The sequence below is a fragment of the Choloepus didactylus genome, chromosome 19 (genome assembly GCF_015220235.1).
Source record: "Choloepus didactylus isolate mChoDid1 chromosome 19, mChoDid1.pri, whole genome shotgun sequence".
In the NCBI taxonomy this organism is placed as follows: domain Eukaryota; kingdom Metazoa; phylum Chordata; class Mammalia; order Pilosa; family Megalonychidae; genus Choloepus; species Choloepus didactylus.
The window spans coordinates 38,167,372-38,188,154 of NC_051325.1; the positions used below are offsets into that span (position 1 = coordinate 38,167,372).

Sequence of the window (20,783 nt, forward strand, 5' to 3'; positions counted from 1 at the left end):
GGTATTTTGATTTGGGTGCTTGGGCTTGGGTTATCCATATCGTCTGGTTTTTTCATATGCTTTATAATTTTCTGTTGTTTTTGGCCTCGTGGCATTTGCTGAACTTGATAGGGTTCTTTTAGGGTTTGTAGACCAATTGAAGTCCTTATCTCTAATTTATCAGATCTACAGCTTCGTGGAGTACACTTTCTGTAACTAACCAGCAGGTGGCGTCCACGAGCCACCTGTTCTCCACAAGCCAGTTCTCCCCTGCTTAGCCTTTTTGGTAAGTGGGGGAGTGAGTCTTGTGGGGCCCAATTGGTGTACCAAGCTTGCGTGTGTAGTTGGTGTTGCCTGCCCTGTATGTGGGGCGTCTTTCTGGGCAGTCGGGGAGGGGGGGTGGCCCTAACAATCAAATCTCCCTGATGATCCTAGAGTTTTAAAGCTGCTGCAATAGTCTAATCCTTCAGTTCAGTCCTGCCACAGTTTGTCTCTGCCACTGACCCACAAGTCTTTGGTATTGGCGTATGGCTCCTGAGACTTGCAAGTGGGCCCCTCTTCCAGGCTGTGCACCCCGGGTCCTCTGTTGAGGGATGACTGTGCTATGTCACAGGTGAGTGCCGTCCCCCCAGGGCAGTTCTCGGCTGCTGGGCTGTGTAGGGAGGCTCCCAGTCTGCTGAAATGATGGCTGAATGGGGCTTTGTTAATTCACACTGCTCCACCTTCCCAACTCTGGGACAATCAGCTGAGGTTGCAGGGAAGGCTAATGTCCACGCCCAGTTTTGTGGTGTGTGCCTGTTATTTGAAGCACTTCCGTCACACTGGGTTGTCTGGGGCAGCTCTGGGCTATGGGGCTGGCGATGGGCAGGAGTGTTTCCTGTCCACCAGGATGGTGGCTGTGAGCGGACACCCCCCTTTTCTTGGGAAGTTGTGTTGTTTAGTGAATTTTCTCCGCCACTGGATTATTGCCTTTTGTCTCAGAGCTCTCTTAGTTCTGCTCTTGACTTGACGTGCCCAAATTGCAATTCTTTGAAGCTTTCTGTATTGGGCTTCTTAGAGTAATTGTTTTAGAAAAAGAAAAAAGGATTTAAAAAAAAAAAAAAAAACGGCCCTCCTCAGAGATCTAATGGGTTATTGAAATGCTAATAGACAAAGCAACCAGGGCCATTAAGGAAAGGTCCACAGGGCAGAGAGATCAGCTTTGCTTCGGGATTTGCATATGCGCCTCAAGGCCTGAGCTCCGCCCTTCCCCTTTCTGTGTTCACCAGAACTCCAAAAATCCTCTGCTTTTATTTTGGAGTTTTTCGTGTTGTTTTTTTTCTATGCCTGTCTCCTCTCTGCTGGGCTGGCTGCTCTCAGAGTCTCTGGTGTCTGGTCTCAGTCTATCTATGGTTGGAGTTTGAATAAGTAGAATGAGTTTCCGATAAGAGCAGCCACTGCAGTTCTCCCTTCTCCTTCCCGGAGCTGACAGCCCCTCCTCCCCCGGGACTGAGCCTGGCAGGGAGGGGTGCGGGTCCCCTGGCCGCAAAAACTTACAGATTTCGCTGATCTCAGCAGTTCCACGTTTTCATGAGTGTTGTATGAAGTATGCCCAAAGACAGATTGCTCTGTGGTGTCCAGTCCACGCAGTTCCTGGCTTTTTACCTACTTTCCTGGAGGAGTAACTAAAACTTACAGCTCACCAGTCTGCCATCTTGCCCCGCCTCCTCACCATTTGCCTGCCTTCTTTAAAGCTAGTTTCCACATGGGTGTCCAGTGGAAAGAGCATGGGCTTTGGAGTCAGACACACCTGGGTTCGAATCCTGGTTCCACCAGTTATTTTCTCTCTCTGACTTTGAGTAAGTTACTTAACTTCATCAAGACTCATTTACTTTATGTATAAAATAGGTACACACAGTTTCCTCAGAGAGAGAGAGGTGTGTTTTGTTTTGTTTTGTTTTGGTTTTTTAGGATTCTGTAAATAAGTTCCTGATATGTTTGGCACATACTAGATATTCAGAAATGTTAGTACCCATCTCCCCTTCTCTCACATATGTCCACAACTCTAAGTGTACCCTTTATCTCAGTTTTATAGTACACAGTATTTTAAAACATTCTTTTTAAAAACAGAATTTAGCAAATTCTAGAGCTACCTACAATGAGTATTCCTTCATTATAGACTTGACCCATTTGGTACTCAGAGTCTTCGGAAGTTTTCTTGAATTACAGCTTTTACCTCATCATCCATGTTCTTATTTTTTCCCCTATCTAAATAATCTGACAAATTGTATGAAATTTTTACTCTTTGCTTATTATAGAATGGTTCTAAATTACAGAGAACTTAAAACATACTATTTTAGTTCCTCCTCACATGGTCAAAGTATGGACTGTTTTGAATGAATTGAACATTCTTAACACCAGCTACTTAAAAGAGGGGGAGGTTGCTGAGAAATGGTCTACTCATTGGGTGTGCAAAGTTTTCTTTGTGCTCCCTGTTGTCCTGACACTGGTTGGAGAGCAGTAGACTCTCATAGACCCAGCAGTTTTAACCCAGGAAGGATTTGATTGATGATAGAACATTGTGTAATAGCACTCCCTTGGCTCATAGCTTCCTGTATGTGTCCCCAGCTTATCTCTTCAGGGAGAGCCAATGACGTAGGCATGGGTCTTAGAGAGTTATCAAAACAGAATGACTGCCATATGCCAGACTTTACATACCTGATCTATAACCAGGGTTCAAACCTTTTATATTGTTTCTCCCTGCCTCCCTATTCTCACTCGTTTTCATAATTTTGTCTGTCAGGAGGAGTAAGGCCAGTTCTTTACAGGTCTACCTTCCAAGAGCCATTAAATTAGAAATGGAATATCTCTCATTTCCTTTAAAGCCCCAGTCAACTAACCAGGTTTCTGCAATAAGTCAGTGACATGGAAAAAAGAAAAAGAAGCAAAAGGATACTGAAAGGCAATCATCTAGATTGGGACTTCAGAGACCCAACCAAATGTGATGTGAGGACTTTGTGTGGATCCTGATTTGAACAGATAAACGATCAAAGAAATTTAATTATGTGTTGGGTATTAAATGATAAAATTAACATTAATTTTCTTGCTAGGTGTGTGTGATAAAATTGTGATTATGTAAGAAAGTGTATATAAATTTTAGAGATGCATACTGAAATATATAAGGGTGAAATAATGCCTAGTTTTTGCTTTAGCAAAAGGATAGGGGAAAAGGGATAGATGAAGCAAACGTGGCAAAGTCTTGATAATGGTTGAATTTTAGTGGTAAGGCTATATGAGGTTCATTGTCCTATTTTACCTGTGTAATTTTTTCTGTAATAAATAAGTGTAAAAAAAAATAGTTGGAGTCTATTATTATTTGTTTGGTTTCTATATTTTACTATGGAAGAAAGGTCTTAGCCAGGTCTTGCTGAGCAACCACAGAATTATCCCAACTTTATTATACATTTGCACCTAAACACACTCATTAACCTTATATAGAATAATTGTGACTTTTGCTTCTCTTTTTCCTAAGGTTAATTCCTGCTTTCCATTTTTCTTATCAGGCCAAACCTTTCTCCCCACCAATGTGATTATTGCAAACAGAAATTTAAGAAGTCTTCTGTACTGCTGTAGGCTCATTAACACCTTCCAGTGGAATTCTTTCTTTTACTCATCTGATAGTCTGCTCCCCACCTATCCTTCCAAAATTCTTTGAAAATCCCGTGTTCTCTGTGTGATCCTTTCTTTTCCAGTTAGAAATGCAGGCTTTTTCTCAGACACCTGATAACTCTGGGTACTGGAATTGTAAATGACTTTTGAGGGTTTGGTATGTTTTTCCAATTTTTATATTACTGCTATAGTAAATTTTTTTTTTCTTTTTATAGTAAATTATTTTAGCAAAAGAAACGGATGGTCATTTGGGGTGAAGATTTGGGTAATTTTCACTTGATGTATTATGTATTTGTATAATGTTTGAAATTCAAATAATTTTAAAGTTTAAATTATGTGTGAAAATATTTTTTTGCCCCCCAAAAGTAAAGAAAGTGTGTTGGTATCTACTCATAACCCTGTGACATTTCTCTAAGATATGAACTTTGTGTGAGCTTTATTATACATGGTCAGGGAAGGCATATCAGGATTCATAAGTTTGTTCTCAAATTATGTTTAAGTTTTTAATTATTTTACTATGTTTGTGTTCTTTTTAGAATCAAGATTTGTTTGCTACACCACAAAGTAAAGAATTTGATCCCCTTGGTCCCCTACCACCTGGATGGGGTAAGTCACATTTTTTTCATTGAATTTTACCATTTTAAAGATTGGATATTTATGGATGCTGCTGTTTTTTCTTGAGTGAATATCTGGGAAGTTTTTTGGGTATGTTGGTTTAAGTCAGAGTTCTAACTGGACATTAAATTCCCTCAAAATTATAAGTTGACTATTTTATTACAATAAACTTCTATTAGAAATCAGAATGATTTTAGTCTTCTAAAGTTTAAAAGCATTTTGATCATTCATCAATAAAAGGGAATGAACTATTGATATGCACAGTAATCTGGATGGACCTCAAGGGCATTATGCTTAGTGAAAAAAGATTCAATCTCAAAAGAATACATACTGAATTATTCAATTTATGTAACATTCTCAAAATGAAAGAACTATGGAGATGGAGAGCAGTTTAGTGATTTCCAGGAGACGGGTTGGGTGGGGTGAAGGTACCAATACAAAAAGTAGCATAAGAGAATTCTTTTGTGGTGATAGAACAGTTCTGTATCTTGATTGTGATGGTGAATACATGAATCTATACATGGATAAAATTGCATAGAACTGTATACATGCACACAAATGAATGCAGATTAAAAAAATGGTAAAAATTGAGTAAGTCTGTAGTCTAGTTAACAGTAATGTACCAGTGTCAATTTCCTGGTTTTGATAATGTACTATAGCTTAATAAGATGTCACATTGAGGGAAACTGGGTGAAGGGTACATGAGACTCTGTACTATTTTTTGCAACTTCCTATGAGTAATAATTATTTCAAAATAAAGAGCTAAAAAAAAAAAAATACAGTTCAGTGTTTGGGTTGGCATTTTCTGAAGGAACAGGAAAAGTGGTACATGTTAGGGTACTGACTTTGTGCTCTGTACCATGGAGCACATGAGAGTGCTGTGTTACTGAGTATATTTTGTATCTTAGTTATTAAACTTTAATGAGAAGACTTAAGATGGGCCTATCCTGCGAGGCTCCATTTTATAATGCTGTATCATAGTCACAGAGCTATAGCAAGGTTCCAGTAAAAAGGTGGCAGTATAGAAACAGCTTTGCATGGAAGCCAAAGAGAATATAGAAAGTGGAGAACACCACAATAAAGCCAATTACAGAACCAGCTGGAGTTTTATTTTAAGGAGCTGTAGAGATTTCCTAACATTGGGAAACATCGATTGATGGCATTGATGGGAAACTTCAGTTCCCAAGATAGACTGCTATAGCATTATTGAGTAGTGTAGAAGAATTCAACCTATCAAGTTCACATGAATATGGGCAATAAATGATACTGGCTGTATAAGTGTTTCTTCCAGAAACCCATTGCTTTTTCACTGAGGGTATAAGTCTTTCTTTCAGAAATTTCTTTGCTTTTTTCTGAGGTTATTTATCCTTAAAACACTCCTATGAGTCAAAGAGGTAAAAAAAGGTAATAGACCACTGTTATTGTTGCTAGCTTGTAACAAAGGAAGGGCATAAGAAAGTTACGAATGTCTGTCCTCACCAAGACTGGCAGTCTAGTAAGGAGTCTTCTGGTTCTGTATGAGCCCCAATGTAGTGAATTTGTAGTTAGTATGAAGTACGTTTGAAGCAAGTATGTTGAACCTGACCTGTCAGATTGCATTCCCACAAAGATGGTTCTTCCGGCTTGTTTTTAGAGTTGAAATATTTCTGTGTTACAGAAGGAGAAATTGAGGTACTAAAAGTATGTTTGAAGATCGTGTAGTGTATCTTCTTAATTTTATTGCAGAAAAACCATGACCTTATTGGCTTTTGACAGAAACATAGGCCATTTTACTCTTCCTCAAGAACAGCTATAGGAAAAATTGCTTCTTGCTCAAAGAATCCTGAATTATGGACTGTGTTGGCTCTGCCTGTATTAGAAAATTTTTTCCTGCAAGCCAGTCCTTGCCTTCTGTATTTATCCTTATCACCATCATCAGGATCTTTCTAATTTTTACTTGAGCTAACACCTCCCTAAAATACTGCCTCTAAAGACCCAATCCAGCTTATCCCGGTTATCAGCAGTATCAGCATCCTGCCCTATTTTGTAGTCTGCTTATTTTTAGGTGTCACACTCCTAAAGTTGAAGTGCCCTCTTCCTAAGTGAGTTCATGATCACCATACTAAAGCTGAGCGCTGCTTTGTGGCTCTCTTCCTTTTGAGCATATGCCTTATTTGTGGCATAATAATGGTACTGTTAACAGATGAGGAGACCCATCTGACATGCCCTCAGGATTGACTCAGGAAGTAGAATCCCGGTTTATAGCCTGTGTTTGCATTCTGAGATTGACAGCATTCTTCTTGTGACCCTATATACATTCAGATTCCCCCTCCTCACTCTTTCAGACATTTATATGCTAGGACTAGACATCACCACTTTACAAGGTGACAGTGGAGAATTTTTAACACATGAACCCTGTAGAGGTTGGAGCACATAGATGCTGTTGTTCAGCAGTGTACTCTCAAAGGGTTTTTTTTTTTTTTATATATCTTCATTTTATTGAGATATATTCACATACCACACAGTCATACAAAACAAATCGTACATTCGATTGTTCACAGTACCATTACATAGTTGTACATTCATCACCTAAATCAATCCCTGACACCTTCATTAGCACACACACAAAAATAACAAGAATAATAATTAAAGTGAAAAAGAGCAATTGAAGTAAAAAAGAACCCTGGGTACTTTGTCTGTTTGTTTGTTTGTTTGTTTCCTTCCCCTATTTTTCTACTCGTCCATCCATAAACTAGATAAAGTGGAGTGTGGTCCTTATGGCTTTCCCAATCCCATTGTCTCCCCTCATAAGCTACATTTTTATACAATTGTCTTTGAGATTCTTGGGTTCTGGGTTGTAGTTTGATAGTTTCAGGTATCCACCACCAGCTACCCCAATTCTTTAGAACCTAAAAAGGGTTGTCTAAATTGTGCGTAAGAGTGCCCACCAGAGTGACCTCTCGGCTCCTTTTGGAATCTCTCTGCCACTGAAGCTTATTTCATTTCCTCAAAGGGCTTTTTATAGCTGGTTTACAATCAAGTATAAAGATATTCTTTCATTTTCATAGTTGCTATGAAAAAATAGAACAGCAAGAAGCTTCTGTTTTTTAGTTTTATCCATTAAGTCAGGAAGTGATCTGATATGCAGTCAGGTTTGTTCAGTAATTTTCTGTATTGTTTATCATGTGATTTTTCAACAAAGTAAAAAATCAGCTCTATAGCTACAGTACTTCCTGTCATTAAGCAGATGAATCTTCAGTTCCCAAGTGTCCACCTTTGAAATTTTCTCTTTTTCACAGTCTCTTCCAAGAAATGCTAATATCTGCAGAATGTGCTTAGAACATATGTGTGAAACAAGTTTGCTATTAATTTTGTCTTGCCTCACATTACCCTCTGAAGGAAAATTCTCTGGCCCTGAAACTTGAAGTTCACTGGCTGATAAAAGATGAATTTATGCTCAGCTATGCACTTAATTTTAGATTTTTAGATTTTTAATTTTTAGATTGTAAAAATTATTTAGATACATTTTTTAATTCAGTTTTATTGAGATATATTCATATACCATAGTCATCCATAGTGTACAATCGACTGTTCACAGTGCCATCGTATAGTTGTGCATTCATCACCCCAATCTATTTTTGAACATTTTCCATGCACCAGAAAGAATCAGAATCAGAATAAAAAATAAAAAAGGAACACCCAAATCACCTCCCCATCCCACCCTATTTTTCATTTCGTTTTTGTCCCCATTTTTCTACTCATCCATCCATACACTGGATAAAGGGAGTGTGATCCACAAGGTTTTCACAGTTGCGTCGTCACACCATCTAAGCTACATACTTATACAATCGTCTTCAAGAATCAAGGCTACTAGGTTGGAGTTTGGTAGTTTCAGGTATTAACTTCTAGCTATTCCAATACTTTAAAACCTAAAAGGCGGTATCTATATAGTGCATAAGAATGCCCACCAGAGTGACTTCTGGACTCTATTTGAAATCTCTCAGCCACTGAGACTTTATTTTGTTTCATTTCTCTTCCCCTTTTTGATCAAGATGATGTTCTCAATCCCACGATGCCAGGTCCGAGTTCATTCCCGGGAGTCATATCCTGCATTGCCAGGGAGATTTATGCCCCTGGGAGTCAGGTCCCACATAGTAAGGAGAACAGTGAGTTCACCTGCTGAGGTGGCTTAGCTAGAGAGAGAGAGAGGGCCACATCTGAGCAACAAAGAGGTACTCAGGGGAGACTTAGACACAATTATAAGCAAGTTTAGCCTCTCCTTTGCAGCAATGGGCTTTATAAGGGCAAGCCCCAAGATAGAGGGCTCAGCATACAAAACTGTCAGTCCTCAGTGTTTGTGAGAACATCAGTTTGACCCAGGTGGGGAAGTCCAATACTTCCACATTTTCCCCCAGCTCCTCAGGAGGGCTTGCATGTGTTTTTATTCTCTGCCCAAATGACTTTGGGATGTGTCGCTATTTCACACTAACCTGTGCAAACCTACCAGATCTCACTTCCTGTTCAAAGTTCCATGTAATTATGGTATTTGAACAAACTGACTGTACAAGTTAAATTGTTTAGAAAATATAGATCCTGTACCAAATAAGCATCTCTTCCCTTGATCTCACATGGAAGTTGAAGTTTTAAAACACAGTCAGCAGACAGATAAGCTATTGTGGGTAAATTTAACGTTCTGGGAATGCCCGGGAATGACCAAGGTTTGTTAATTTCTGGTGAGTATGGTATGAACAAGTTCACAGAAATGTTACTGTATTAGGTTACTTTCTTAGAATAGAGTAGGAACATGTTGGAAGTAAAGTCGTTATTTTAGGTTAGTTGTCTTTTTCTTATTCCCTTGTTTTTGTTTGTTTAAAATTTTTTTATTATAAGTTTTTTAAAAAAAATTTTTTTTATATAGGTAAAAGTTAATTAAAAAAAAAAATGAAAAAAATATGCAGAGCCCCCCTGAGGAGCTGTGGGAGAATGCAGGGGTGTTGGGTTTCCCCACCTGGATGGTTGCTAATGTGCTCACAGACACTGGGAACTGGTGGTTTGATGAGCTGAGCCCTCTATCACTGGACTTACCCTTGGGAAGACAAAGGAGAAGCTAGGCCTGCTTATAATTGTGCCTAAGGTCTCCTCCGGAATGCCTCTTAGTTGCTCAGGTGTGGCCCTCTCTCTCTAGCTAAGCCACCTTGGCAGGTGAAAGCACTGCCCTCCCCCCATGTAGGATCTGGCTCCCAGGGGTGTAAATCTCCCTGGCAACGTGGAATATGACTCCTGGGGAGGAATCTAGGCCGGGCATTGCGGGATAGAGAACATCTTCTTGACCAAAAGGGGGATGTGAAATGAAATGAAAAAGTTTCAGTGGCTGAGAGATTCCAAAAGGAGCAGAGAGTCACTCTGGTGGGCACTCTTACGCACAATGTAGATAACCCTTTTTAGGTTCTAATGAATTGGAATAGCTAGCAGTAAATACCTGAAACTATCAAACTACAACCCAGAACCCTTGAATCTTGAAGATGATTGTATAACAGTTGTAGTTTATGAGGGGTGACAGTGTGTTTGGGAAAGCCATGTGGATCACACTCCCCTTTGTCCAGGGTATGGATGGATGAGTAGAAAAACGGGGACAAAAAAAAAAAAAGGCACCCAGTGTTCTTTTTTACTTTAATTGTTCTTTTTCACTTTAATTTTTATTCTTATTACTTTTGTGTGTGTGGTAATGAAAATGTTCAAAAATCAATTTTGGTGATGAACGCACAACTATATAATGGTACTGTAAACGATTGCATGCTTTGTATGACTGCATGGTATGTGAATATATCTCAATAAAAATTGAATTAAAAAAAAACAGCAGATAGATATTTTTAAACAAGAAAGACAATTCTAGATTCCTCAAATAATGTTTTATTTTGATGCCAGGAACATGAACTTATTTTGTTATCATGGGGCCAGCTGTAGTACTATGAGTGTCTGATTTTGCCTCAGAGCAAGCTTTAGAGTTGGTGACATTTTTCCACTCTCAAGATGCCATGTCCGGTGAAGCCTATGTTAATTAATATTCAAGGTGTGTCACCAGAGGCAAAGTCCTACTTTTCTGTGTTTTATATTATGAACACCCAGAGTTCTGTTTCCATTTTAGGCTCAGCTGATGTAGAAAGTAGCTGAGATGTCAGGAGTAGGTTCAAGGTAGTCACCATTACATCCCTTCTAATACTAAATCGTCACTGCTACTTGAAATCATGAAATCAGCCCTGGAAAAATAATTAAATATTGTCAATTACTAACTGAAATGGCTATAATTTAGGTAAGGCTCATCTTGCAGTTTCTTGCTTAAAGAAACACTCAAAAAATCTAAGTATATATACTATTTGAAATACAGTTACCAATTTTTCAAACCGTAGGAAATAAAAATTAGCTTTATCAGCTTGAATTTAGCTTAAAATTTTGTTTGAAAATTGCTGATTCTTAGAAACTATGGCTTTTTAACAAAATGAATCCCTTCTGTGATCTTCAATACTTCAGTTATTCATTTGGACATATCTTGGTCAAAAAACAAGCAAAAAATTCAGATACAGGAAGAGAGGTTCATCCTTTAATGGAACCTAGAAGTCAATAGTTCAAAGATAGCAGAACCTAGCATTATTATTAAAATTTCAAAGCTATTCAATTTGCTTATTAAAGGGGAAAATGATATCCACTTGTCTTCTAAACCTTAATGGGCAAATTCAAGGAAGTACAGGAAATTTTACAGAATGGGAACTAGAAAACAAAGAGAATCCTATAGCAAGAGGTAGGTAACGAACAGAACCTTCAGATGAAATAGAGAACTGAGCCCTGTTGCGCAGCCCTGTATAGAAAGTTACTATAGATATTTAGGCGATGAATTTTGTTGCTGACATGTTAAGAAACAGGATATACCAGAAAAGAAACAGCATCTTCCCTAGTTGAGTAATGCCTAGCACATACCAAAGAAACAATTAGGTTATGTTCCCCACCCCACCCCCCGTTATAGTTTAAGGAAAGAGATGGTGTGGTATAAAAAGCCCCAGATGGAGACCTGGTATAAAAATAAGTTCCATCCTCTCTGTGCAAGCTACTTAATTCTGAGATTTTGAACAGATTATTAACCTAAGTTGTCTTGTCTTCAGGATAAAAATAAAACCATATTACTCCATGGGGCTGTTAAGGATAAAATAAGGTCATGTGTGAAAAGTTGAGTAACTTTATTCTTGCTGCTTTTGGTTGGGTTTAGTAGAAAGAGCCTGTAAGATGGACATTGTGAATTAAATCTATTTAGTTCATAGGATTTAATGATATTTTTGTAACTTTAATAACTATGTGGATTTAATAGTCAGAGAATAAGTCTTTTAAGTTGTGATTTTAAAGTTACAAAATCAACAATACAATGAGGAATGGGCAAATTCAGCTTATTATATTAGTTTGAGGAAGACTGTGTCAAATCTAATACTTTGCATTTTGTTTTATTTAAGAGAAAAGAACTGATAGCAATGGCAGAGTATATTTTGTCAACCATAATACTCGTATTACACAGTGGGAAGACCCCCGAAGTCAAGGGTAAGAACTTTCAGTTATTGGTGTGTATATAACCTCCTAAACATTGTATTTTATTCCTCATCCTTATGAAGAGGATGAAAGTTACATGTTCTTTCCCCATAGGTCTTAAAGTTCAGTCTCCTACATACTTTGGAAAAAGAAAAAAATTTTTTATTAATTTCATATAATGGACATGGGTTTCTTGAGAGTATAGAAAAAATTTCACTGGCCAATAAGAATACATTTAATTATGTCAATATACCTAATTATCAGGTATTTTTGGCCAGTTTAAGTCATTCTAAAGCAGGGATTCTTAACCTGGGGTCACTGAAGTTCAGTATTTCCTTTCATTATCAGTGTAGGGTATCACCATAGTACAATTAGCAATGTCTAGGACTTTGCCAGTAGTAGAAATCCTGGGTATTTTTATATCGTTCTGATTGTTGCAGATATCAAAATATTATTTATGCATATCATTACTTGGCCTGACAAAAGAACTTGCTAGTTAATACATTAACAAATGACATGTATTATTACCGCAGGTTTATCTTTCTAATGTTTTGCTAACCATGTATATATGATTACTTTCCTTTGTAATAGTATGTAATACTATGCAGATTATAGAGGGTTCCATATACAGTTTTAAGAACATCTGTTCTAAAAGTATGCTTTTAATTTAAAATATCTATTTCTGGGTACCAGCAAATCCAATCTTTTAATGGGTTAATGCTATTTATAACATATATTTCAAAAAAGGAAGAATTAAGAATTTCAAAAGTAACATTTTAAATTCCTCTTTGAAAAATTTCTGGTAACCTATTTATAGCTAATTTTGTATTCAAATACCTGAATATGGTTAAATGTTCTTGCTTTTTCATAATTTATAAAACACTAGTAGTTTTATTTAGGGAAAGTTAAGAAAGCTTCCAAATGAAAATTATGTAGCGCATTTGGTAAAATATTTGCATTTTCCCATACAGTGTATTTATGATGGCAATAATGACATTTTGAAAAAAAATAAAAATAAGTTTTTGTTTTTTGTTTCCTGGTCTAGGTATATTTTTTTAGAACTCTATCACTGACTTGATGTATTTGAGGGTAGATTTCTTGTTGCCCAGATACATGTACACACATGTACACACACAGATAACATCTCAAGCCAAATAAGCTTACAGTTCACAAATGTGGTAAAATAGAAAATGTATTAATGGCAAGAGAAAGTGTTAATAGTTCTCTTTACATTCTAATAGAATGCTTTTTTTATTCATATAAAAGTAATGGATAATTAAACTCATTGGTTGAGTGATTGATTTTCTTTACTAATGCTCTAAAAGTTTTTGTTATTGCATAGACTGTGTGTGTGTGTGCACGCGCACGCACATACATATGCACGCACATGCATAATCTGAAATCATTAGCCTATATTTTGGAAGACATGTTTAAATTTATTTTTACCATTCTCACTCTATTCAATTGCAGTTAGCAACAAGAAGAAATACAATTTATTTCTCCCCTTGGGCACTGATTTGGAATTAGCAGAAGCCTCCCTTAATTTTATTTCTGTTAGTAAATGTAGTAAAAATAAACATTGGCTTTGTGTAAACCTGTAGAACCATCAGCATTTTTACAAATTTTTAATTTTTAGTTTTCTCTACACTTCTACATTTGCATGGTTTGTATTTGGATGCCTCTTTATGTCGAGCTCTTGAGTAACACCCCTTTAATAAACTTATAGTTTGATGAATTTTCCCAAACTGAGCATCCCCATGTGCCAGTACCCCAGAAGCTTCCCATATCCTCTTGTCCAGTCTTTACACCTACCAGTTACGGTTAATCTTTATCTTAACTTATAATAGCATCAGTTAGTTTTGCCTCCAATCTTTTTTATTACAAAACTTTATGATTTAAGGTCCCAATATTTAAGAACTCATAATGTTACCTAATTCTGCTGACATTTTTCTACATGTTGAACTTGGCACAGTCAACAAGAGTTCATAACTATTATTTGTCACACCAGTTTTTCTGCTTTCACTTGGTCTGGTCATACGTGACCAGGGATTGTTGGAAGAGAGAGTTTGTATTTGTTGGTTTTGTTTAATTTGTCATCAAAGTTGTGAGCAGCTATTTTGTATCACTGTGTATGAAATAATTGAGTTGTTTTTCTTTTACTGGTGATAAATTTGCGGTGGTCCATCACAGTTCCCCCAGCTTTTATAATGACTACCGGCATACATAAGATAACTATCTACAATTAGGGATATAATTCTAGGCGGTGGTTTTAGCCCTTTGTTCTTCCCCATGCAGTACGCCTCAGGAAAATGACACTCCCATCATTAATAGTGACTTTCTACAACAGTGAGCTTAAATACTCTCAAGCCCTTCCTTTCCCTTTTTTCTCATGAGAACTTGAATTTCCATTGTTCTCTCTCCTGCTGAACCCAATAAGAGATTAAAGCTGTAGAATAGAAAAAAGTGAATTGACACATATGGATAAAACTTGCAGTGTTTATCACACCTAACCATTTTAAGAGTCTGGCTGCATTATGGAAGACTGCATAAATACAGGCTGCAAAGAAAGTATTTAATAGTTACTTGCTCATTCTAGTGTAATATTTTGAAATGCAAAAATAAAATCCTTACCTTCTCTAATGAGTGGTTTTGATTATGCTTATACTCAGTTATTTTAATATATAGCAGAAATTTAAATCAAATTCTCACAGAACTGTTGCCTTATAATCTAGTTCCTGTTCGTAAATTCTTGTAAACTTTGCAGGGTGGGAAATGTTGCCTGTGTTGCCAAACACACAAGCTGAAATATATGATAGACGCTGTGTTCGAAGTATGAAGGAAGTGCTTTTGAGAGAGGAGAAGAGAATGATAGTGGTAGGAGGAGTAATAATAACAGTTACAATTTGAAGACTTACTATGTACTAAAAGCTTTTTTCTTGTATTGTCTCATTTATGCCTCATTTCAGTCTTATTACATAAACATTGTTATCTTCAGTTTATGGATAAAGAAACTGAAGTTCAGGGATATTAAACAGCTTTCCCAGGATCACAGAGGATTACAGAGTTTTCAAGAGATGAAGCTAGGTATTGAGAGTGGAAGTAGGAATACTCCACAAAGAACATTTGAGTTGCCTTAAGGGAAGAATAATAGAAAGAGAGTGTAGACAAGGGAAGCTTCACCTCAAGGTGTGACAGATCATGTCTTGTTTTGGGAAATGGTGAGTAAAGGGAGTTGAGGGTGGGGTGGGGAGATAAATCTGCAAGGGAACACTGAGGCCCGAGTATAGAGACAGAGTGAATGCCAGGTGAAGGACTTCAGATCTTATCCTTGGTAGTGGTGACCAATGATCGGACTTTAAGAAGAGAAATTATTTCATCAGATCTATGCTTTAGAAAGATCTATCAGCAGTATGGAAAATAAGAGGAAGACTAGACTGAGACTAGAAGCAGGAAAACCAATTAGGTGGCTGTTGTGAAAATGTAAGTGAGGGATGAATAAAACTAGAGTGAGGATGGTGCTGACAGTTAAAAGTAGGGATGACATGAAAGACTCCTAAGACCAACTGGGCAGAGCTTGGTTACCACGAAATGCTTAGGCTGGATTGCTGGGTTAGATGGGGAACACAGGTCAGGTAGATAAGAGAAAGCTGTTAAGAGAAAGCTGTATCATAATAAATCAGCCTGTTGAAGTGTTTGTAGGATAGCCAGATAGAAAAACTACTAAACAATTAAAAATACTGGACTGAAAGGTTTTCTAGAAGATTTTCACTACATTTATGGGTATTTTTAGTTTTTATACTTGGCAAACAAGCAACTCTAACATTTTTATTTACTTAAATTTTTTCCTATGTTTTATAGTCAATTAAATGAAAAGCCCTTACCTGAAGGCTGGGAAATGAGATTCACAGTGGATGGAATTCCATATTTTGTGGACCACAACAGAAGAACAACCACTTATATAGATCCCCGCACAGGAAAATCTGCCCTGTAAGTTTTCTGAACGTTGTAGATTAAAAGTAAAACTAGTTCCTAAATTGATTTTGGTAATGAATATACAACTACATAATGGTACTGTGAACAATTGATTGTACACCATGAATGATTGTATGATATGTGAATATATCTCAATAAAATTGAATTAAAAAAAAACACTAACTCCTCACACTTTGAGATATATAGATCTGAATTAGCAAGGAGTGCAAATCTTAACCACTTCTTGATTTGGTTTGCCAACATGTCTCTCTCCTAAATATTTTTCATTTCCATCTCTTAAAGAATTTTTTTTCATTGTTAACAAAAACTTGTTAATTTGAAATTATTTCAAACATACAGAACAGTTACAAAAATAATACAAAACCCATACAAGAGAACTCCAACACCCACCCCAACACCCAGGTCCACGAGTATTAACATTTTGCCACATTTGCTGTATCATTCAGTCTCTCTGTGTCTTCATCCACCTGTCTGTTTATTTTTCTGTTTATCATTTTCTAAGTATTTGAAAGTAGGTTATATTCATCATGCTTCTTGAACATATAATACTTCCATATATATTTCCTCAGAACAAGGATATTCAGTTATATAACCACCATAAGTACAGTTATCAAGTTCAAGAACTTTAACATTGATAGAAAGTTTTCATTCTATATTCCAGTTTTTAAATATGTCCCTTTGAGCCTTTTGTCCTCTCTTGCTAGATCCCATCAAGGATCATGCATTGCATTTAATTGTCATTGTTTCTTTAGTTGCTTTTTTTTTTTTTTAATGTTGTGAAAACATATAAACAACATAAACTTTCCCATTTTAACACCTCCCAAGCAGTGGGATTAATCACAATCACAATGTTTGACTATCCTCACTACCTTCCATTAACGGAACTTTTCCATCCCTCCCCAAACCAAAACCTAACACCCACTATGCATTAACTCCCTGTTCCCAGCCATCTCTACATGTGTGCATATTCTAGCTCTTTCTTATATGTGAAATCAGATAATATCTGTCCCTTTTTGTCCAACTTACTTCACTCAGCATGATGTCTTCAGGGTTCAACTATGTAGTGATGTAAGTTTCAGGACTTCATTTCTTTATAAGGCTGGGTAATACTGCTTTGTATGTATATACCACATTTTGTTTATCCATTCTTAATTAACAGTGTGATTGTGAAAACCTTGTGGATCACACTCCCTTTGTCTGGTGTATGGATGGATGAGTAGAAAAATGAGTACAAAAACTAAATGAAAAATAAGGTGGGATGGGGGACTGATTGGGTGTTCTTTTTTACTTTTATTTTTTATTCTTACTCTAATTCTTTCTAATGTAAGGAAAATGCTCAGAAATAGATTGGGGTGATGAATGCATAACCATATGTTCGTACTATGAACAGTTGATTGTACACCATGGATGATTGTATGGTATGTGAATATATTTCAATAAAACTGAACTTAATTAAAAATAAAATAAAATAAAAAATTTTTAAAAGGCAAGAAAAAAAGAATGAATTAGTTAAGCAATAACTTCTCGTTCCCCCTCTTTCCAACCCCTAGGTAACCTGTAATCTACTTTCTGTCTCTATGAATTTGCTTAATCTAGATATTTTATATAAGTAGAATCATATAATATTTTTCCTTTTGTATTTAGTTTATATTACTTAGCTTAATGTTTTCAAAGTTCATCTATGTTGTAGCATATATCAGAACTTCATTCCTTTTTATGGCTGAATAATATTCCATTGTATGTACCACATTTTGTTTATTCATTCTTCTGTTGATAGATACTTGGATTGCTTCCATCTTTGAGCTATTGTGAATAATACTGCTATGAACATTTGTGTGCAAGCATCTATTCATGTCCTTGATTTTAATTCTTTGGGATATATACTTAGAAGTAGGATTTCCAGGTCATATGGCAATTCTATATTTAAATTTTTGAGGAAATGCCAAACTGTTTTCTATAGTGCCATACAATTTTACATTCCCACCAACAAGGCACAAGATTTCCAATTTCTCTACGTCCTTGTCAATGCTTATTTTCCATTTTTAAAATAATCATCCTAGTGGGTATGGCATGATATCTCATTGTGATTTTGATGTACATTTCCCTAAACGTTCTGGTAACCTTTTTTTTTAAGAAACAAATTTATTTTTTAACAAAGCATCTAATTTAATATTCAGAGAGTTAGTTACAATACATACATATATTTTCTTTACATTATTTTTCTATGGAGGTATAACTTACATACAGTATAGAGTGCACAAATGTCAAGTGTAAGCTCAGTGAAGTTTTACATAAACAGATTCTCATGAACCCATCCCTCAGGTCAAAATATAGAATATTTCCTGTACTGAGAAGGTTCCTTCCTGCCCCTTCCCAGTCAATACCATTCTCTCCCTCCTGAAGCAACCATATTCTAACCTCTATTACCATAGATTAGTTTTTCCTGTTCTAGAATTTAATATAAATGGAATCATACATTTATATGTATGATTGCACATCATTATTCATTTATGTCGTTGTAGGTAGCAGAAGTTTGTTCTTTTTCATTTCTGTGTAGTATTCTATGTTATGGCTGGATATTTGGGTTACTTCCAGTTTGGGGCTGTTTAAATAAAACTGCCAGGAATATTCTTGAACATGTCTTTTAGTAGATATAAGTGCTCACTTCTGTTATGTATATATCTAGGTGTGGAGTTGGTAGGTCACAGGCATAGAAATAAATTTATTTTTTAAGAAGGACTATATATTCAGCCTCTATATATGAACATTTTGATTTTACAAGGAAATTTTTCAAGTAAATAAAAGACACTTTTATATATATTTTTAAGTAAATGAATAGGGGAAAGATAAAATGTGTATTCTTAAAGTACACCCTGAAAGTTGAGCAACTTCAAAAATTTTAAAATGTAATGAACTGCCTAAAATATTGAATCTTTATCAAGTCTGATATTTATCTTAGATATCTTTGTAAAAGTGAAAGTTCCTGAAACAAAGAGTAGAAAGATAACGTTTCTTGAAATCATTGGTAATTCCCTCTGCAACCACTTCTTAAACACTATTTCCTGAAGTAACCAATGATAATGTTATATTATGTATCCTTGCTACATTTCTCCATCCTCACTGAGATACATGCAAATAGATACGTATCTACATATATGTGTGTATCTGCATGTGATTTTTAAAAATACGTATTTCTCAACATCTTTTTTTTATTATTAAGTTGTTGGTTCACATAACCTTCATGCATAAAATACAGGATTACCATATAAGCACCCTATTATTAACACACAGTTGCATTGTTACAATAGGTGAAAGCACATTTTTACAATTGTTACTTTTATCTATATTCCGTGGTTTAACTTAGATCACTGTTTGTGTAGTGCATTTCCATGGATTTTTTTTTTTCTATATAAGTAGCATATCAGCTTCCTTTATTTTAACTTAAAAATGTCACTGTTCTCCAGGTCAGTAGATATAAATATGACTCCTTTTCTTGTTTTTTTTTTGTTTGTTTGTTTGTTTTTAATATTTGTGGGTATTTTTAATTGCTTATAATGCAGCATTCTTAGTATTATTTTCATTCATTAATAATGGCCTTCCAGCTTTAATTCCTATAACCTATGTCACATATTTGTAATCACAATATATATTTTTGCATATATTTTTTCTTAGTATTATTCTATAAACCTTTATTCATGTTTTATAACTACCAACAATATTATTTTTTATTAGAAAAGTTGCAGGTTTACAGAAAAATTATGCAGAAAATACAGAATTCCCAATACAAATCGGCAACAACAAAAATTAAATGCCTTTCCACCTATCTCAGCTCTCTTTTGAAGAGCCTTCTTAGGCATCCCATACACTTCCATTTATAGCTCATTAGTTGTCACATAGCTACAGTGGGAAATGTAGTCTTTACCCTAGGTGGCAGACTGCCCAGTTAAATGTCAAGGAGTCTGTTTAAAGATTGGGAGAATGGATTTTGGGGTAGACAGTGTTCTCAGCCAGAAACGTTATCTAGGCCTGCAGCCTAACTAGTCAGTATTAGATTTGGCTGTATACAACAGAAAATCCCACAACAGTGGTTTTAACAAGATCTAATGTTTTTTCTCTCAAAAACAGTTTTTTTAAAAAAGAGTATTGTATTGGGTTATACTTCAGTAAGATATTTTTGTATTTGACTGCTAAGTACTAAAGGGAGTGGGGATTTTCTTTGCATCTTCAATATTATCTTTCAACCAGCTACATATGTCATTTTACATTGTTCTTCCTCAGAGACAATGGACCTCAGATAGCCTATGTTCGGGACTTCAAGGCAAAGGTTCAGTATTTTCGGTTCTGGTGTCAGGTTAGTATTGGGACTGGATTTCTGGACTCCCTTTCTTTGTTGTTTCTTATATTACACATTAATGGTGAAAATAGCTCACCCATAGAAAAAACAGGTAAAAGGGAAGCATTGAAATCTCTGTCAAAGAGAGACAGAAATAGACTTACCAGTAAGTTAATTTGTAGCAGACTAAATTTGAAATTATTTTAATAAGGAAACATTGTTACTTTTCTTCAGTACCCATTATTTACAAATTGCAAAAACCTTTACACATAAAGTAAAACATTTTGTGATGTATAAATTGGTACTAGCCCCTTTCATATCTACCATTTGACATAAATGATTGGTAACATTTTCTCTATGGATTCTAAATAAAATGAATGCCCTAGTCAAAAGGTTTCTATGATGAATATTTTTAAGTTTCAAACTGTTGTGATTAACTGGGCCCATGCAAGTAAGAAGAATGTGAGTTTGCCTTTTGAAAATAAAATAAAGATTTAATTGAACCATTTATTAAGTATTTATGCATCTGAGTCCTTGTATTCTTCTGTTTTCGCATACCAATTAAATAATCCATAATTATTATTGATATTCACAAATACATGGTTAAACATTATTGAATACAAATTCACATTCATAGTTTTCTTGTTTTTGTATGCGAAGATAAAGG

At 35.7% G+C, this 20,783-nt stretch overlaps 1 protein-coding gene across 6 annotated transcripts in view; it reads left to right on the top strand.

Annotated features, from left to right (window-relative positions):
* ITCH (itchy E3 ubiquitin protein ligase) overlaps positions 1 to 20,783 on the top strand; it is a 168,793-nt gene that overhangs the window by 115,860 nt on the left and 32,150 nt on the right. For all 6 annotated transcript variants that reach the window (XM_037811041.1, XM_037811038.1, XM_037811036.1 and 3 more), the window contains 4 exons: positions 4,164 to 4,233; positions 11,718 to 11,802; positions 15,649 to 15,777; positions 20,062 to 20,134. In XM_037811041.1, coding sequence (XP_037666969.1) covers positions 4,164 to 4,233; positions 11,718 to 11,802; positions 15,649 to 15,777; positions 20,062 to 20,134 — 357 coding nt within the window. The remainder of the gene's footprint in view (positions 1 to 4,163; positions 4,234 to 11,717; positions 11,803 to 15,648; positions 15,778 to 20,061; positions 20,135 to 20,783) is intronic.